This window comes from Centruroides sculpturatus, unplaced genomic scaffold (genome assembly GCF_000671375.1).
Source record: "Centruroides sculpturatus isolate CEXI.00-Female unplaced genomic scaffold, Cexi_2.0 scaffold26, whole genome shotgun sequence".
NCBI lineage: Eukaryota > Metazoa > Arthropoda > Arachnida > Scorpiones > Buthidae > Centruroides > Centruroides sculpturatus.
In genome coordinates this window covers 578197-596588 of record NW_019384653.1, presented here as the reverse complement: position 1 = coordinate 596588, position 18392 = coordinate 578197, and the positions used below count along the sequence as shown (strand labels likewise).

The following is an 18392-nucleotide window of genomic DNA, read 5'->3' as shown; positions in this document are numbered from 1 at the left end:
ACGTAGGTTGTTTCACGCGTTATTGGCAATGTTGCCAAACTAGATATTTTTCATCTAGATCTAGATTATTTTTGCTTGATCTAGATGTTTAAAATGTGCATTTAGATGATGGATGTTAATCTAGATTATTTTTATTTTGGTCTAGATAATTCTAGATATTTTTCAAAGTTTAGATATTAAATTTGTCAACTTCAATGTATAAAAAGAATTGAACTCTTAACCACGTACAGTACTTATTAGGACTCATTAATAGTCATTCAGCTATTCCACTACTAATGAGTCTTCAATTTTCGTGAGTTGTGATCAATGCCATAATTGAAATCATAATCTGACCAATCATTAATTTTTAGTGTACATCAGTGAATATTTCGATCCAGATGTGGAAAGGACATTAGACATTTGTGATTTCCACATTTGCCTGTAGCATATGTATTCTTAAATATAATTAAAATACAACAGCTTATGTATTACTGAAAAGTTTGCTTAATTTGAATTTAAAATTAATTTTAACAGAATTATTACAAAATGCCGAAACAATATAAAACAAAAGTTTCGTAAAATGCCGAAACAATATAAACAAAAGTTTCGTAAAGAGTGGTTAAAAGATAAATTATTAATGAAATGGGTAATGGCGGTTCCCGAAGATGAAACTAAAGTATGTATTGTAAGTGCGATCTAAAAGCAAAATATCAAGACAAAGACTCATGCAGAATCAAAGAAACACGGTAGGGTAATGCCCTTTAAGACTCAGTCTCCTCTGACTTCCTTAATTAATATGCAGCTAAAATAAGGAATCGTCCAAACTTAAGGGGTCCATTGCTATGTTCATGAGCTGCCATTGTTCCATTAAAAACTGATCACTTAGTTGACATGTGCAAGGCCAGTATTAATGACAGAAAGACAGTTTCAAATATGAGAATGCATCGTACAAAATGTACAAACATTATAAAAAATATCCTTTGTGCTCATTTGAACAGTGTTTGAGAGATGATATAGGTGATGGTAAATTTAGTTTGTTGCTCGATGAAACAAATGATATCACTGTAATGAAATTACTTGGTATATCCATAATCTATTAAAATAATAATGAAAATAAAGTTGTATGAACCTATCTGGGACTTATAGAATTAGATAAATGTGACTCTGAGAGTATTGTGGAGGCAATTTAAAAAATGTTAATGGAAAAAAAATTATATTTACAGAACTTTATAGCCATTGGCACTGACAATGCAAATGTAGTGACTGGCATTAATAGTGGTGTTTATGTAAGGTTAAAAGAAAACATTCCTTTCCTTATTTTAATAAGGTATGTAGGTCATTCTCTGCAGATAGCTGTTTCCCATACCTCTTCTGAATGCTTACCTAGAAAATAAGAGTTCCTTGTCGCAGAAACACACAATGGTTCTCAAAAATTTTTTCTGAGATACCATAACTACAGCAATCTGTACCAAACCCTCAAAGATGGTTCAATCCCACTAAAAATTCCTACTGACTGCAAAACAAGATGGTTATCTATTGACCGTATCTAAAAGTAAACAAAGCTTGAGGCAAGTCACGTGATTGGAACTTCTTCAACTTCCGTGAACGTGGAAGTGTTAACTTAGTCTGTATCCTGAACACTTGATGTGTAGATCTCCTATCAGTTAGGACCTGTAGAACACTCCGACTGTCCGTATTAACACTGTCCGTATTAATACAGGCTCCTTCTTTCCTTTGGTTTTCTATGCACCATTCCACTGCCTTATCAATGGCAATAGCTCAGCCTGATAATTGGAGCAATACGACTTCACGTCAACTTGTCATTATGAATTTCTTCATTGCATTCGTAAACAGCATAATCAGTCCCGGTCCCAGATTCTGACCTGGAGCCGTCTGTGTATATATCCGTCTTAATTGGGTTATCAGCCATTACATTAACACCTGAGCCCACCAGTGTCCAGGGCCGCCGTAAGCGGGCGTGCAAGGCGTGCACCGCACGCGGGCGGCACGTCCAGGGGGCGGCAAAGAGCCTTTCTGGCAAGCTCAGCATAGGTAATCGTAGTTAAACAGGGGGCGGCATAATCGGTATTGCACACGGGCGTTCAAACAGCTAGCGGCGCCCCTGCCAGTGTCCAAGCGGTCTTCGTATCCTGAACATTGAGAGTTCGGTCGTGGGTTCGCGCCTCGCTCGGACGGGCTGACCACGTGGAGTTCTGTACGTCTGTAACGCCTAAATAGGGGCCAGTTTTCTTTAAAAAGACCTCTCGGAAGGCATCCCCTAGGCAGATCGCAAAAGTGTTGCGTTGCCACTTAACTAACTTAACCTAACAAACTAACATTAACACCACCACTCTTGGCTGGATGTGGCAGATTCTTGACTGGAACGTCTCGTTCAAAATTACTTAGATCTATAGGTAGATCTATCATGTTATTTTCCTCATTTTTCTTTAGGCAATACTCTTGGCCCTTTCCTCAATCAATAGTTCTATAGGCGCCTTGCCTGCTAGAACCATTAGCGTCTCGGTAGAAGTAGTTCTAAAGAATTTCGTCAACTTTTGTGCCTGCTGAAGGCACTTTTTTTAAATGGTATTGTTGGCCTTTCCACTCCAGGCCGATGCTGTATAGGTCATAATCGGTATAAACATACCGTCATATATCGCTTCCATAGCTTCTGTTTTTAGCCCCCAGGTTCATTTTTAACCAACAGAAATTACGAATAAAGCATTGGTAATTTGTAACTATGACCCGAAACTGACACAAATCCAGTTCTCGACATTGGCGCTGTTCGCCGTAGCGGTATAATTTAGAATTAATGCTCGCTAGGGGGCTAGACGCTTGTTTCTGTGAGGAAAATCTATAAATTGCCGCCATACGCGACACACCAGATAAGAGCGAATGGCTGGGCTGTTTATTCTGTAGGCTGTGGCCACACCCACTCCATGTAGCCTATTTTTTCAGCTCTTTCCGCCTTGTAGGCACTAAGAGGGCCTCTTTTAGCAAGCCCATTATTGGTTCGGCCAGGCCTATAATGGGGGGCCGGGTGGTGAACGACGGGGCCCGACATATCCAGATGGACCACCCAAAATAATTCCTGGGAATTTTTCGACCCGTCTGGATTCAATCCCGGGTCCCCAGAGCAATAGGCTACCATTTTGACCGCTCGGTCATTCGGCCACAATCTATGCAGCATATTGTAGCTGGTTGGATGAGAACAATAACAATTCCTCAACGATATTATCTAGTAACCGTGCAACGGTTATAAAATGTTTATAACCGTTGGTTATAAACATTTACAACTTTTTTATGAAACACGTTCCTACTCTTAAAATAAAGCATTTTGCCATTTATAATAATTAATAATATACAAATTTTTTATAATAAAATTTCATAACAACCAGAAAAGTTACGCAACTCGTCGCTAGATTTTTTTGTAGCTAACCAAAAAAGAAATTTCTAAATTAGTTTCAAAAATTTAGTTGCCGCTAGAGAGTGTTTTGTCGACGTAAAATGGCTGCCTCCATTTAATAGTGTTGAATTTGAGATGGACATGATTCTTTTTCGATTGTTTAGGTAATTTTATTTTATAATATTTTTGTAAGAGATGCTTTTATGTTTATAAGTAAGTTTTTCTTGGTTATGGATGAATTCAGAACATTTATAAATAAATAATTGAGATAGTACTTCAGTGGCGCCCATCGTACTATGAGCTATTTCATGAACACGCTTGTCAGTTTCGCTTGCCGCTGAAGGCCAGATTCGTAATTCGCGTTTTGGTAAAAAATGAAGTCAAATTTTGTAATAAATATTTTTTTTTACAAACCAACAAAAAATACATTGCTTTTTATTTTGTGTAGTATTTCATTAATTTTTTTTCTAAGAATTAACATAAGGTCTTTTTTAAAAAAATCGATAAAACCAATTTATAAAAAGATTTAGAATGGGTAAAATATTTAATTAAATTCAGTTATAAAACATAAGACTAGTGAAACCTCACGTTTTTTTCTTCCAATATCTGTATTAAATCAGAGACACAGTCTGATTTAATTATTTTCTTTTTATGATTGACTTGTAAAATTGTGAAGGGTTGGTAAGGGGCCTTACAGCGTTCAGCTTAGGGCTTCAAAATGCTTAAATCTAACCCTGTGTCCCACACAAAATTACTGGCATTTTAAACTTTAAGAAAATATGTTTTAAAATTGACAGCGTAACTTGTTTGTGTAAAGCTGTACAATCGGGAAACTGCTAATTCTTAACAGTCTACAGGCATACCTCGACTTACGTTGTTTCGAGTTACGTCGTTCTTGATTATACGTCATTTGTCAAAAAAGTATATGGAAAAATAAAAATCAAGTTTAAGTTGTTTTATTCGACTTTGTCTGTCCGCCACAAATATTGAAGTCGTAATATCACAAGAAAAACGTTTAAAGCACATAAAATCATATTAAAATATATACAAGTATGTATTTACAGTACATGCATTCGTAAATTTAGATTACTTTTTTTCTGTACTATATTAAAAACTAAAATTTATTTGTCTGTAAGCTTAAAATAGATTTTTATTAACCATATATTATTAAAAATGCATTAATAAATAAAATACAGAACCGGGAATGGTGATTTACGGTTTAGCCTAGTGACAAGTAGATTCGGAGACAAGTAAATTTGACTTACGTCGTTTTTCAACTTACGTCGTTCTCCTGGAACCAATTACCGACGTAAGGCAAGGTATACCTGTAATCCACTCTTTTGCAATTCACAGCAGCTCATAAATATAACTGACAGATTTCTGAATAATCATCTGTTTTTCTTGTGGGAATAGACGAAAACTTATATCAGGCTTTAAATCAGGAAAACTTATATCCCGTAAGTCTTTTAAATTGCAATTTGGAATGCAACAGAAAGCTTTGCTTTTTCTATCGCTATTCATCTTTACTGCTGATAATACACAAGAATGAATCAAATGACCCAGATAGAATAATTTTGTTTTTAAACATCAGAGGGTGAGCATCTGGTGAAAAATGTGAATAGGGTCAGCTGACATAAATGAGGAATGAGAAGTGGCATGTAATTCGAATTATCTGTATGGACCCAGAATTTAATTTGTTTCTCTCAGAGCTGACATCTTACTGTGCTGAAGAATTTAACTCTAACAAGTAATGTAAGTTAGGGCAAATAGACAACTATGTGTTTTGCACATAATTCATGTAATGTATATTTCAATGACATATAAATATATATACAAAAGAAAAAAAGAGCCTTTTAATTTAAATAAATATGGGTCAAACTTTATGCTTTTATGCCAGAATACACATACGTAAAAATTCTGGCCGAATAGGAAACGCCACTGCCACTGACAGTGCTACATTTTATTAATTTTTTTTCTCTCATATATCTATCCCTTTGTATCTTCCATTTTTTTCTCTGTTTCCTCTGCTATAATATAGAAAATTTAAATTAATAGACTTGTATACCAAATTGAAATAAAGAACGTGTGATCTAAATACTAGGCCTATATATTGATTCTACTAGATCTACCTGTTGTTTGAAATTTAGCACCTATAGCCATCCATAAACGTTGTTTAAATACAGTGTCTTTATACATGACACTGATATAGTCAAATGGATTAAATAAACTCCTGTATTTCATTTATTTTTCGTTTTTTAAAATCGTCACAATTGTAGGGTTAACCGTCATTGCCGCCATTGTTAGAATAAAAACCACATGTCTGATTTGATGTCACAAAAAAGACTTCTCTTTATTGGAGGAATTTTGGCGTAAAAAGTAGAGACATGCTCTACTCTTTTTTCAGTTATGTTTCAGCCAAAATTTCAGAAAATTTTTTACACTTTCTGTTTTATGCTAGATTTTATGCCGAATTTTACACGTGTGTTCCTGGCCATATACAGAAATAAATATACAATTAATAGGATAAAAGAAAATATGTTTTTCCTGTTTTTCTGTTTTTCTAAATATGTAATTTTAAATGTTTTTTTATCTTTATTTTATGTTTCAGTTAAACTTGGACAATAATTATATTAATAAAATTGCAGCATAAAGTATTTTTTGTATTTATGATTTGTTCTTCATTAAATTTAATACTAAGAATAATAATAAAGTGTAGTGTTCGAGTAATAATGCTGGCTCTCCACTTGCATGATTGCATTATCATCACCTGATAATTTGTAGAGCAATGTAATTGCTGCCCTACGTAACTACACAGTATGCCCAAAATGGAGGTGATTTGCAATGAATTACAGGAATTTTTTTTTAAATGGTGGCAAAGCTTTCAATTTAAAATGAACTTTTTTATATTTTTCAATTTAATTTTTTTAATGTAATATTTACTATTTTTTGCATCTTTTCAAAATTTCCACACCACACACTCTATTGCTAAGGATGATAGTGTATTCTTGGAATTATGGACATTGCATACTGATTGGCTGTGACAGAATCACCACACAAAAATATATGTTGTCCCAGTACTCTGTTGCCAAAGTACTTAAAGGTGATTTTAATATGCGTGAGCTGTGACAAAAGCAATTGAATTGCTTCAAAATCATGCTAAATGGAGAGCCCAGCATAAAAGTAATAAAGCAAAAAGTTACACATTGTTAATGGAACAGAAAAAATAATACAGCTGAAATTTAAATTCTGCTTTAAGGCTTATAAATTTTCTGCTGTAACAAATTAATATATTAAATTTTTATAGATGTTAGAAATCAATGAATGAATATTGTTCTTTCTATTTTAGGAAATTTCATGCAAAATCTGTGTCGGTGTTTGGAAAACATGAATTTCTCTATAAACTGAACGGGAGATTATTATACTCCAATTATCAAAGTTATAGAAATTGTGATGTTCGTCAAAAATCAATTTGTAATTTATGTAAATATAATAAAAGATTGGTACATACATCAACATACCTAAGTAAAAAATTTCAGGTATTGTATTAAAAAAATACTTATTTTATAAATAAAAATGTTATATAAATCTATTTTAAACTATAATTAATTTTTGTATTAATTAATTTCAAACTATGCACTCTATTATAGAAATATGTTCCAAAAACAAAAAAGAAAGAGGAAGTCATTGAAGTTTGGAAAAATATGACTGTTTCCCATTTAGCTAAACAAGCAAATAGAAGTATTGGTAAGAGATATTTTTGTTGTTATACTGTTGAAATTAAGAATGATATATCTGTTTGTTTTAATAAAATCAAATGAAAGAACTTGTTAATGCACAATTAATGAATATTAATACTGATATTTTTAATTTAACTTTAATAAATTATATTTCAGATGATGTATATGAAGCAATGTTATTTGTTGAGGATTGTGAAAATTATTCAGAAGATAATGCAGGTATTAATTTCTTTTCTTTATATCATGATTAATTTATTAGGTAATAAATATTTAAATGCTTCCAAAAATCGCACATATACCTTATTCAAGAGTTCAATATTTATATTTTGCTTGTATAATTTAGTAAATAATTAATCCAGATACACAGTAGAAGTTCATTAACTGGCATCCAATAATCCAGAATGTTCAGTAATACAGTACTCTTTAAACAGCAATTGATAATCCAGAATTGTTCAATAATAATCTGGCTTGCTAGTATTCCACAGATCTGAATTTGTTTGGACATATGATGTATTAAAACTTTAGGTAGAAACTCTTATGCAGTGTAATTCAGTAAACTAAAAGTAATCTACATTGTCTTGTTTCTGAACACATGTTTTATGTTCAGTAACATGCCTGACTGATGTTTTTTTTTTCTCGCAGGTTGTTGTGAGGGACTCACAACAACATGCGAGCACCTAAAAAACAGCTTTTTCATACTCTGAGTAAGTGTAACTTTTGACAGTCATATGTATACAGTACATGTTTGAAAAATAAATTTTACTTTATATACAAATGAATCATTGTAAATGTTGATCTTATGAAATAATGTGTTCATTAACACATTTTGCAGTTTTTAATCAATCATAACACAATATAGTCATGCGCTGTATGATCTTCAGACTGATTAAACAGCATGTGAATTGCTGTTTTGTATCAGTGCATACAGTAGCATGCACTAGTACAAAATATACAGCAATGTCTATAATGTTCAGATTGTATGAAACTTATTGAACTTTGCAAAAACTCAAAAACAGTCCAGCACTATCCTAGTCTCATGGGTGCCAGATTAACAAACTTCTGTTAATTAATTAAATTTGAAGACAAAGTCTGTCAAAACAGTCATGTTTTTATTCACTTCCATGTTCCAGAATACATTCCATGATGATTAACCTTTCCTATTAGGATACTTGGTTACCAAAAATTTAAAAAGTGTTCTTAAAACATTAAAAAATATATATCTAATTAAAAAATTTTTAGTCTGTTTGTTTCCACTCCAATTAATTGGATATATTGTAGAACCATGATTATCTGCGGTATTGTGGACTGATATTACCTTGGATAACCAAAAATTTGAATAAAACTGACAGCCACAACCATTTTGGATTAAAAATTACAAATATAAACAATGGTCTCAGTTTTAAGTTTCTTTTTATAACTTAACTAGCTTACCCTTTTGGGCATTGCTGCGATCTCAGAAGAAACAAAATTCAAGCAAACTCGTTATAATAAAATTCAATTTACATTTTATCATTTTTATTGTAACTTATTATTATTATTACATTATTATTATTATTATTCATTTTCATCGGGAAAACATTTCAAAGTGTCATTTCAGTTCTATTTATTTATTGGCGTGCTCGTGGATACACAATATTTTTTGTTTTTTCGTCTGGTGCGTACACGAATAAATCAGAAGGTTTTCCGATGCGTGATCTGGCCACACACAGTTGTCCATGCGAGATGCATGGATTCTCCAAATCTAGCCCACACACTNAAGTGCGAGTACAAACTCTTGGTATAACAATGAAATCTTATTCATTTTGTGTTTGTTTTACTTTTTTAAAAGCATGTTTGCCTAAATTGTGGCCCATTGTAATGTTACACGTGATAAAAGTGGCCTGCGAAACAATTTGGGTTGGCCAGGCCTGACTTAAATAATAATTCTAAATCAGTTCAGTCTACGACAAACTAGTTAAGCCTAAAGTATTTAGGCCAGTGTTTCTCAACCTCTAACGAATCGTCACCCCCTTCAATAAAACTGTTACGTATCGCCCCCTTCACTTCAAAATTCCGATGTCGAGGGCCAAGGCTAACACCAAATTTGTACTGCATTGAATAGACTACTGTAGTGACTAATGTTATTTGTTTAATTATTGTATGATATAACGAATAAAGTATCTAATTATTCTTAATATAATATTTTACTATATCACCCAGAAAATTGTTTTTCACCCCCTCAACATGGAAAAATGCCCATATGGGGGCGATATCGCCCCCATATGGGCGTTTTTCCCAGTTCTATATTGAGGGGGCGATTAGTAACAATTTATATTTTGGGGGGCAAAAAACAATTTTCTGGGCAATATAGTAAAACATTATATTAAGAATAATTAGATTATATATATAGATGAATTTAATTTTATAAAAGAACAACTTTTACATCATATAGCTAATAGATACAGTAGTTTTAAGAATAATTTCTGTAGTATTGTAGTTACATTTTAATATGAATAAGCTTGTGTCATATTGAAATTAAATGATATAAAGTAACAGAAACAACAATTTTGCAATATATCTTATCATTTAAACTTTTCTTTTATGACTTACAGTATAAGAAAAGTAGTGTATTCACTTAGAGACTTGCCTCAGATAATGTACCTTCAATTAATCCAGACTCATATAATTGGAGTTCTAATGTATATTTTTTCATTCTTTAAGGGAATTTCTGAGTTTATGGAACCAATTAGCCTAAATGGGACGATCAGGTTGTCATGGAATGTATTCTGGAACATGGAAATAAGTAAAAAAGTTACTGTTTAACAGACTTTATCTTCAATTTTAATTAATATGAAAATTACCATCCTGGTTAATTTTACAAAATTGAACGTCTATTATATAAAACACTTCACATTTAATCTTATGATTAATCATTTATATCATATGTTATTTTTAGAACATAAAATAATTTTAGCTTTCTAAATGCTATAATTCATGAATTCTAAATACCAGGTGTGTGTATGCACACACACAATTTTCTTGCTTCCATCTTTATTTCTTGATTACTTTATGAAAGAAAAAACTTAATATTTTGTCTTGATAAATGTGAAAATATAGCAAATAATAATATAAGCTAGTATTCTTTATCAATAAAGTTTGATATTGTGATAAATCCAACTAACACAATTCTTTATGTATAAAATTGAACTCTCTTCGAAATGAAAATAATTAATTAAAAATCAATTATAAAACTGTTATAGAAACTATTTTGTGAAAATTTTTTCTGAATTGCACAGCATAATTAGTCAAATAATAAATAGTTCTAATATTAGCATCAGTTTTATTTGATAATGAAATTAAATTTTTATTAAATATTAATGTATAAAAATTCTGTGATTCAATATTTTTTAAATTATTTAAATTTAAATCTAATTTGAATCTGAGATGATTCAAATTACTATCAAATTGCAGAATCTTGAAATCTGATACCAGATTAACAGAATCTGGTATTAACTTTCAAGATTCTGCAATTTATTGAAGTTTTATAACTTGTCCTTAATTCTATACATCAAACATTTTTAACAAATAGAGCAAATCAGTTTTTAAATGATATTTATTCATTGCAAAATTATTGTATAATTAAGAAATTATTTTCTGTAAATGTAAATATAACTAAAAATATGTTTGTTCTATTTTTCTTTAGTTCTTGATGACTTAAGTATTATTAAAAAACTTGCAAAAATTCTTGGTTTTCGATGTAAAATAATTGGTTCACCTGTCATTTATGCTTCAAGGACTAATGAATTTAAAGATGCTTCAAGAAGGTCTGATTTAATTTATTCTTATTTCATTGTTATTTAAATAACTTTTTATAATTTATCTAAAATAATTTACTTTAATAGACCTCCTCCTGAACCAGCAAATCTTGTAAAACGAACGCCAGTTGTTACTATTATGGGTCATGTTGATCATGGAAAAACCACACTTTTGGATACATTACGACATACTTCTGTAGTAGAACAAGAATTTGGTGGCATAACGCAACATATAGGAGCTTTTACAGGTAAAATGCAATATTATTTTATAAAAATTTATTGTTATTGCATTAAAAAATATTTGATAGTCATTATATTGTGATAGAAATAGCAATGATAAAAACTTAAAATTATAATTTATTTATTTTTACGTTTTTTCTTATTTATTAAAATAAGTTATCAAAGTTTATCATATAACAATATATGACAATTTAAATTATATTGCCCTAAATTATATAACATATAATACATGACAGTTCACAAAAGTATATGACTGATATATATTGTTATTGCTGTTTTGACAGTTATTTCATTGTTGTGTACAGAAAAAATTGTATTAACTGTATATAAATGCATATTTTTATATATTCCAATATATTTTTATGTTACTTTTATTAATTTCAAATTGCTTTGAAAATTATCCAAAAATGTAAAATATATATCAACAATAATGCATTGATGGCTTTACCAAGAATGTAGACATTAGCCTGTTGCTCTAACCCAGAGTGCTTCAAGTTTAGATCAAAAGCCTGAAGAATTTTTTCATAGTCAGCCTGACCATGAAAAATTCAGCCACGAATTCGGCCGTTACCCCAATTGTGGATTTGGTTGAATCCATACTGGATATTTTTTTATGCCCCTGTCAAGGGTTTAGCCCAGTGTTTCTCAATACTGGGCTAAACCCTTGACAGATTTTCAACACTGGGAAAAACGCCCATATGGGGGCGATATCGCCCCCATATGGGCGTTTTTCCCAGTTCTATATTGAGGGGGCGATTAGTAACAATTTATATTTTGGGGGGCAAAAAACAATTTTCTGGGCAATATAGTAAAACATTATAATAAGAATAATTAGATATTTTATTCATTATATTGTACAATAATTAAACAAATAACATTATACTAGTCACTAGTCTATTCAATGCAGTACGAATTTGATGTTAGCCATGGCCCTCGGCATTGGAATTCTGAAGTGAAGGGGGCGATATTGCGTAACGGTTTTATTAAAGGGAGAAATTCTATGTTGAAGGGGTCGACGATTCGTTAGAGGTTGAGAAACACTAGTTTAGCCCATAGAGCAGAAGGAATGAAAAAATGAAAATCAGTAGTACATTGAAATTGAACAATTGAAGATTTCTATATATGTTAGGCTCAAAGACTGAAATTGCTCATTGAGCAAAAAAAAACAACCAAAACACATTGTGGCTAATTCAAAACAACCACAAAGCAAAATTTGTGTCGTGACTTTCGTAATATTTGACCACAATGCATTCTGGTTAGGTTAGGTTAGGCTAGGTTACTTGGTTACTTTTCAGCATGTAATCATTTGTGAAAATCTGTTGCAGTGCTCGATATGTCAATGTTTTCTAATAACTAATTTACTAAAAAAGTTCCTGACAAAGCAATTTTGGTCTTTGAGCCTAACATATATATATATATGTAATTTGCAAAACAAAAAGCAAAGAAATGACAACTCTATCAGTATGTTATTTTTGATTTATGAAAACTTAATTCAACAGCATCCTTAGCATCTCTTCCAGACAACTAATAAATTTCTTTTATACTGTTATTAAATATGATAATTAAGATTTTTTTTTAAGTGATTAATATGTGATTTGTGTTAGTTCTCAGAGTTTATTTAAATAATGATTTGTATCAAAAATAAATTTCAATATGGTTAACATATTTAAATTTTCAATTTTTTTTTGTTAATATAAAAAATAAATATAAATTCTACAAATCATTAAAATAAAATCTGAAATTTGCTTATATAACTTATATATAAAACCAAAATTATTCCTCCATTATGAATTTTCATTCAACGGTATTATAATTTGAATAAAACATATTTTCAGTTAACTTACCAAATAAGGAAAAAATAACATTTTTGGACACTCCAGGACATGCAGCATTTTCAGCCATGAGAGCAAGAGGAGCAAATGTAACAGATATAGTTGTTTTGGTAGTAGCAGCTGATGATGGAGTAATGGAACAAACAGTTGAATCTATAAAATATGCAAAAGAAGCTCAAGGTAAATGAATTCTATTTGTTTTTTTTTAGTTTTGATGGCTTTCATTTCTTTTTACAATAGAACCGCTACAGATTGCAAGTACTTTTTAGTGTCATATCAAAAGTATTTACGTGATGTGTATTACAAAATGTTGATAGCACTTCATATTATTAAGAATTTTGAAACAACAAAAAGTGCTGTTACTTTTGGATAAGTTTCTTTTGCTGAATTTATAATAATAATAATAATAAACTATTTTATTTTTAAAAAGAAATTAGTGACATTTTAGGCAAATGAAGCAAAATAAAATATATTAAACATCATACTATAATTTTATATAACTTTATTAGTATGACATATATGAATTTTAAATTTATGTACTGAGTACTGAAATTATTAATAAAAAATAAATACCAAAGATATAAGCCATGTATGCAAGCAAAGAAAGAAATTAAGATAGAAAAAAATGTTACAGTCCCATTAAAATACACAATAGTATTGGTAGTTTAATTTATCAGAGAACATATCAAGTCACCAATGAACTTAGGCTTAAATTTCACTGAGATTTGCATTTTCTCAGTTTGTAAACACTAGAGTTTTATTTTATTAACAATTTAAAATATAAAAATTTTTTGAATAAATAAATAAATTTATTTATTTATTTATTTATTAGTGAAAGAAAGAAATTAAGATAGAAAAAAATGTTATAGTCCCATTAAAATACACAATAGTATTGGTAGTTTAATTTATCAGAGAACATATCAAGTCACCAATAAACTTAGGCTTAAATTTCACTGAGATTTGCATTTTCTCAGTTTGTAAACACTAGAGTTTATATTTTATTAACAATTTAAAATATAAAAATTTATTTATTTATTCTCTCAAAAATTGAAAAATTAGAAATATTCCTGAAACTTTCACTAATAAAAATTCAACTTTTGAAATAGTATTTTAGTTTATTTGAAGTTTCTCCAAATCTGTTTCTTTTTTTCTTGTAGGTTAATTCTTGCAAAAATACATTGTCTTAAAAATTGAGAGAAGTTGTTTATGAATAAAATTCTGTCTGTTTCTTTAACAATTCATTGTGTATAATTATGTATAAATCACATTAAACTTAACATGAAAAAGTTACTGATTTTAAAAATTTAATAAATTATTTGAAAATTTTATTATGCTGTTTTTATATATTTTTTCTTTCAATTAATACATTTTTCATTTTTAATACATATTATTTCTTCACAAAGTTCACTCGAACTTCAGCACCAGAGTAAAATCCTCACTTCTCTGAACCTGTTACCATTGCCTAACGTGCCGGTAACAGGTTCAGGGAAGAGAGTATTATTTCTTTTTTCTAATTATTTATTATTGTTCCTGATTAATAATTAGATGCTATTTATCTAATATCTGATATATTAAATAATAATCTAATCACACACACACAAATATTTTAAACATAGATTTGTGAAATGACTTAAAACATTTAATTTTATTTTAATTAATGCATTAACGAAAACTAAAATTTCATAACTCTATTATTATAATTAGATGAATTCTAATAAATTATATAAAACTGATAAAATGCAATTAATATACAGGGATACTATGCTGAATTCTTTTTTGTAATAACAAATATATTCTGAATCTATACCACTTAGACTTGAATTATTTGAGGTATTAGTGTGTATATATATATACATACATACATATATATATATACACTAATACCTCACTATATATACACTAATACCACACTAATTATATATATATATATATAATTTTATTTTATGCATTTTATATTATTCCATAGTATAAGCATTTATAAACTGTGTATTTCATTTCAGTTCCTATAATTGTAGCCATAAATAAGATAGATAAGCCAAATATTAATATTGTAAGTACTATTTTTATTATTAAATATAAAGTTTTATAAGCTAAAATAAATAAATTTAAGATAATTCATAATTTTGAAGATTAGAAAAGAAAAAAAAAACTGAAACCTAGATCATTGAAAATTTGTACATTGTTTTTAAAAGTTGTTTTAATTTTAAAGATGCTAATGTTTTTCATTATAAATAGTTTATGTCAGGGGTCGGCAACCTTTTGAGTCGGAAGAGCCAAAAATTACAATTTACAAAATTTCAAAGTTTTTAAAGAGCCACAAAATTTTTTCTTGCCAACAATAAATAGTACTCGCATAAATAAAGTTTTTTGATAAAAAANTGAAATTTGTTACAACGTTGCACTTAGTCTTTCATATTTGTTGTTAGTAATTTAAAAGACATTTTGAAACACATACGGAACGATAATAATTTTTAAAAATATAACAACACAAAAACGAAAAGGGAACTCGGGTACATTTATCGAGAGCCACATATAATCCTTCAAAGAGCTGCATGTGGCTTGCGAGCCACAGGTTGCCGACCCCTGGTTTATGTTAATCTATTAACAAGTTATATTATAATAATAATAATTAAATTTTTAATGTAATGTAATTATAACTGTACAGTGAAACCTTGCTTAATGAGCAAAACAAATTGTAAAAATATGACTCGCTTAACAAGCGATGTTTTGCATAATGAGTGACCAGGAAAGGGGAAGTCCCGGATTGTGCACATGCTCCATCAATCTGTGTTTAGCACTCGTTCCACTAGCATCTTAGTGTTGCTCATGATCAAACATTTTTCCAAACTTGTGTTCACACATATTATGTATAGACATCAACAACTATTGCCTGTTATATAATAAACATGCCAAACGATATGCGAAATTCTTGGGCTATGCAAATTTAATAATTAAATTAAAAATTAATTATTTATAATTATTTAATTTAATATGAGATGGCAGCATAACTACCTACCTCTAGTCAAATTAATTAATTTCTAATATTTAATTATAGCCTTTAGATAGCTGAAGAATTTGGCATGCTTATCAGACATATTATCTGTGATTTTTTTTGTTTTCTGCAAATCAAATTCACATTTCAGATTGGTTCATTCAATGCTAGAAGAAAAGATGATGATGATTCATGCTTCTTAACAATGTATATTGTATAATTTTCTTTGAATAAACATTATACATAAAATATTTGAGTATTTTTTTGGCATTGAATGCATTATCATATTTTACATTAATTTATATGGGAAAAACTGTTTCACTTAATGAGTGTTTTGCATTATGAATAAGAGACTGGAATGAATTATGCTCGTTAAGCAAGGTTCCACTGTATTACTATTATTCAATTATATAAAACTTAAAAAATCTATTATATAATTTTTTGTTAATTGGTATTATCAGGACAAATAATCACAAACTGATTTTTTTCTAAGAAAGGAAACAATTCTATAATTCATTATATAGCAATAACAATTTTCAGTTCCTTAAGAGAGGATGTTAGCTTCAAAAATATTTTATTTATTTAATTTTTTTTATTTACTAAGATACTATGGCCATAGGTCTTTTTCAAGTATCTAAAAGACAGTTACTATGAACACAAAAATGAAAATGTTAATAAAACAGTTTAAAACAAAAAGAAGTAAACACAAAAACAGTTATATATTAAAAATGATTACAGTATAACAATCACACAACTGCAGATTGTAGATATTTCCTCCTTTTTTAATACAAATTATTGAATATACAATCATTTAATGTTATGTGAATATTTGGCTGATAGAATTATTTTTAATATAATTTTTTGAAATTCTTATAGTTATTCATTTCTTTACTTTCCTTTTTAGATGATTCAGTTTTATTATTTGGTATATTGGCGCGGTCTGTCCTGTTATACATTTTGAACCTGAGAGTAGATAATCATTGATTCTTCTGCCACTATAACTATTTTGTCTTCGTTGCTTTATTATTATATCACAAAGAAAACAGTCCTTTTTTTGGAGTTTGATTAATTTAAAACTATTTAATAATGTTTGTTTCATATATTGCAATCTTAACCTTTTCTATTTTATCTTGATAACAGTATGCAGTAACTGTTTCAAATCTAAATTATGTATTGCTCTGATTAAAGAGTTTTGTGAGATTTGAAGTCTTTAAGCAATATTCAGTTACAGTACTCCATGTTACGATTGCATATTTTATCTTGGTTTTGATGAAAGTTTCGTATAAACATTTCATCAGAGCGATATTCAAATAACCTTGTATTTTCTTGATTATTCCTGTAAATCTTGCTAAGGTTTTGGCCAGTTCATTTATTTGCAAATTCCATCTTAATTTATTGCCTATTATAATTCTTAGGTACTTTATATTGTCGACTCTTTTTATTTCAGTGTTGTTCATTTTTATGTACATCTGCTTGAGATTAACTTTTTTGTTTCTATTTACAGAACAGGTATTTTGTTTTTGTTGATATTTATATTCATGTTGTTTGATTCCACATAATTTATTAACTTGACTAACATGTTATTTAACTCATATTAGATGGCCTAATAGTTTTCATTTGAATATGTTATTACAATATCATTGGCATGCATAATTATATTGTCTTCTGGCAAGGTTTGAAAGAAGTCATCTGTATATATAATGATGAGTAGAGGTCCTAATATTGAGCCTTGAGGAATTCCTTTGTTTAAAAGTGTAAAAGATTTTGAAATTGAATTATTTATCTATATGTGGTATTTTCTGTTTGATAGATATGTCATTAGCCATTTTAGAGAAATGCCTGTTAATCCAATACAGTAGAACCTCGATTATCCGGACTAATTGGGGATGAAGGTAGTCCGGATAAGGAAAAATCCGGATAATCGAAACAAATACTTTGTCTTTTAATGATAATACAACACGTTTTCTTTTCGATTACATATCGGTAATATTAAAAGTAAATACAGTACAGTATTTAAATCGTGATCAAATTTTCAAGAAACAAACGTTCGTATTGAATTCGGACTACTACTGACCAGCGTTAACAGACTACCTATTGTTTAAAAGGCCCTCTGGTGGCGCAAGAAGACGGACTTTATGAAATAAAAAGCAGTTGAAACTGCATTTTTATGAATAAAAATTTGACAAACTATTTATCGTTTTATGACGAGTAAAATTTTTTCGTCTCGTTCACGGCTTTTAAGTAATGCATAAACATTCGAGGCGCGAGGCCCTTCGGACTGCGAGGCATAGGCGGTGGCCACGTCGTCCATGCCTTACGCCGCCCTTGGTCATAGAAATGATGTAATTTGAATATAAATTATTTATAAATGCTTATGTCAAGTTATATTTTTATTACTACGTAAAATATATT

The 18392-nt window shown here is 29.5% G+C and overlaps 1 protein-coding gene across 1 annotated transcript in view; it reads left to right on the top strand.

The window, feature by feature from the left end:
• The first annotated feature begins 3460 nt into the window (after positions 1-3460).
• The window catches only part of LOC111626339 (translation initiation factor IF-2, mitochondrial-like), a 37670-nt gene continuing 22738 nt past the window's right edge, over positions 3461-18392 (top strand). The window contains exons 1-8 of the mRNA XM_023369668.1: positions 3461-3549; positions 6732-6921; positions 7033-7129; positions 7279-7341; positions 10805-10925; positions 11004-11164; positions 12992-13168; positions 14989-15038. Of these exons, the coding sequence (XP_023225436.1) occupies positions 3521-3549; positions 6732-6921; positions 7033-7129; positions 7279-7341; positions 10805-10925; positions 11004-11164; positions 12992-13168; positions 14989-15038 (888 nt within the window). The 5' untranslated portion in view covers positions 3461-3520. The remainder of the gene's footprint in view (positions 3550-6731; positions 6922-7032; positions 7130-7278; positions 7342-10804; positions 10926-11003; positions 11165-12991; positions 13169-14988; positions 15039-18392) is intronic.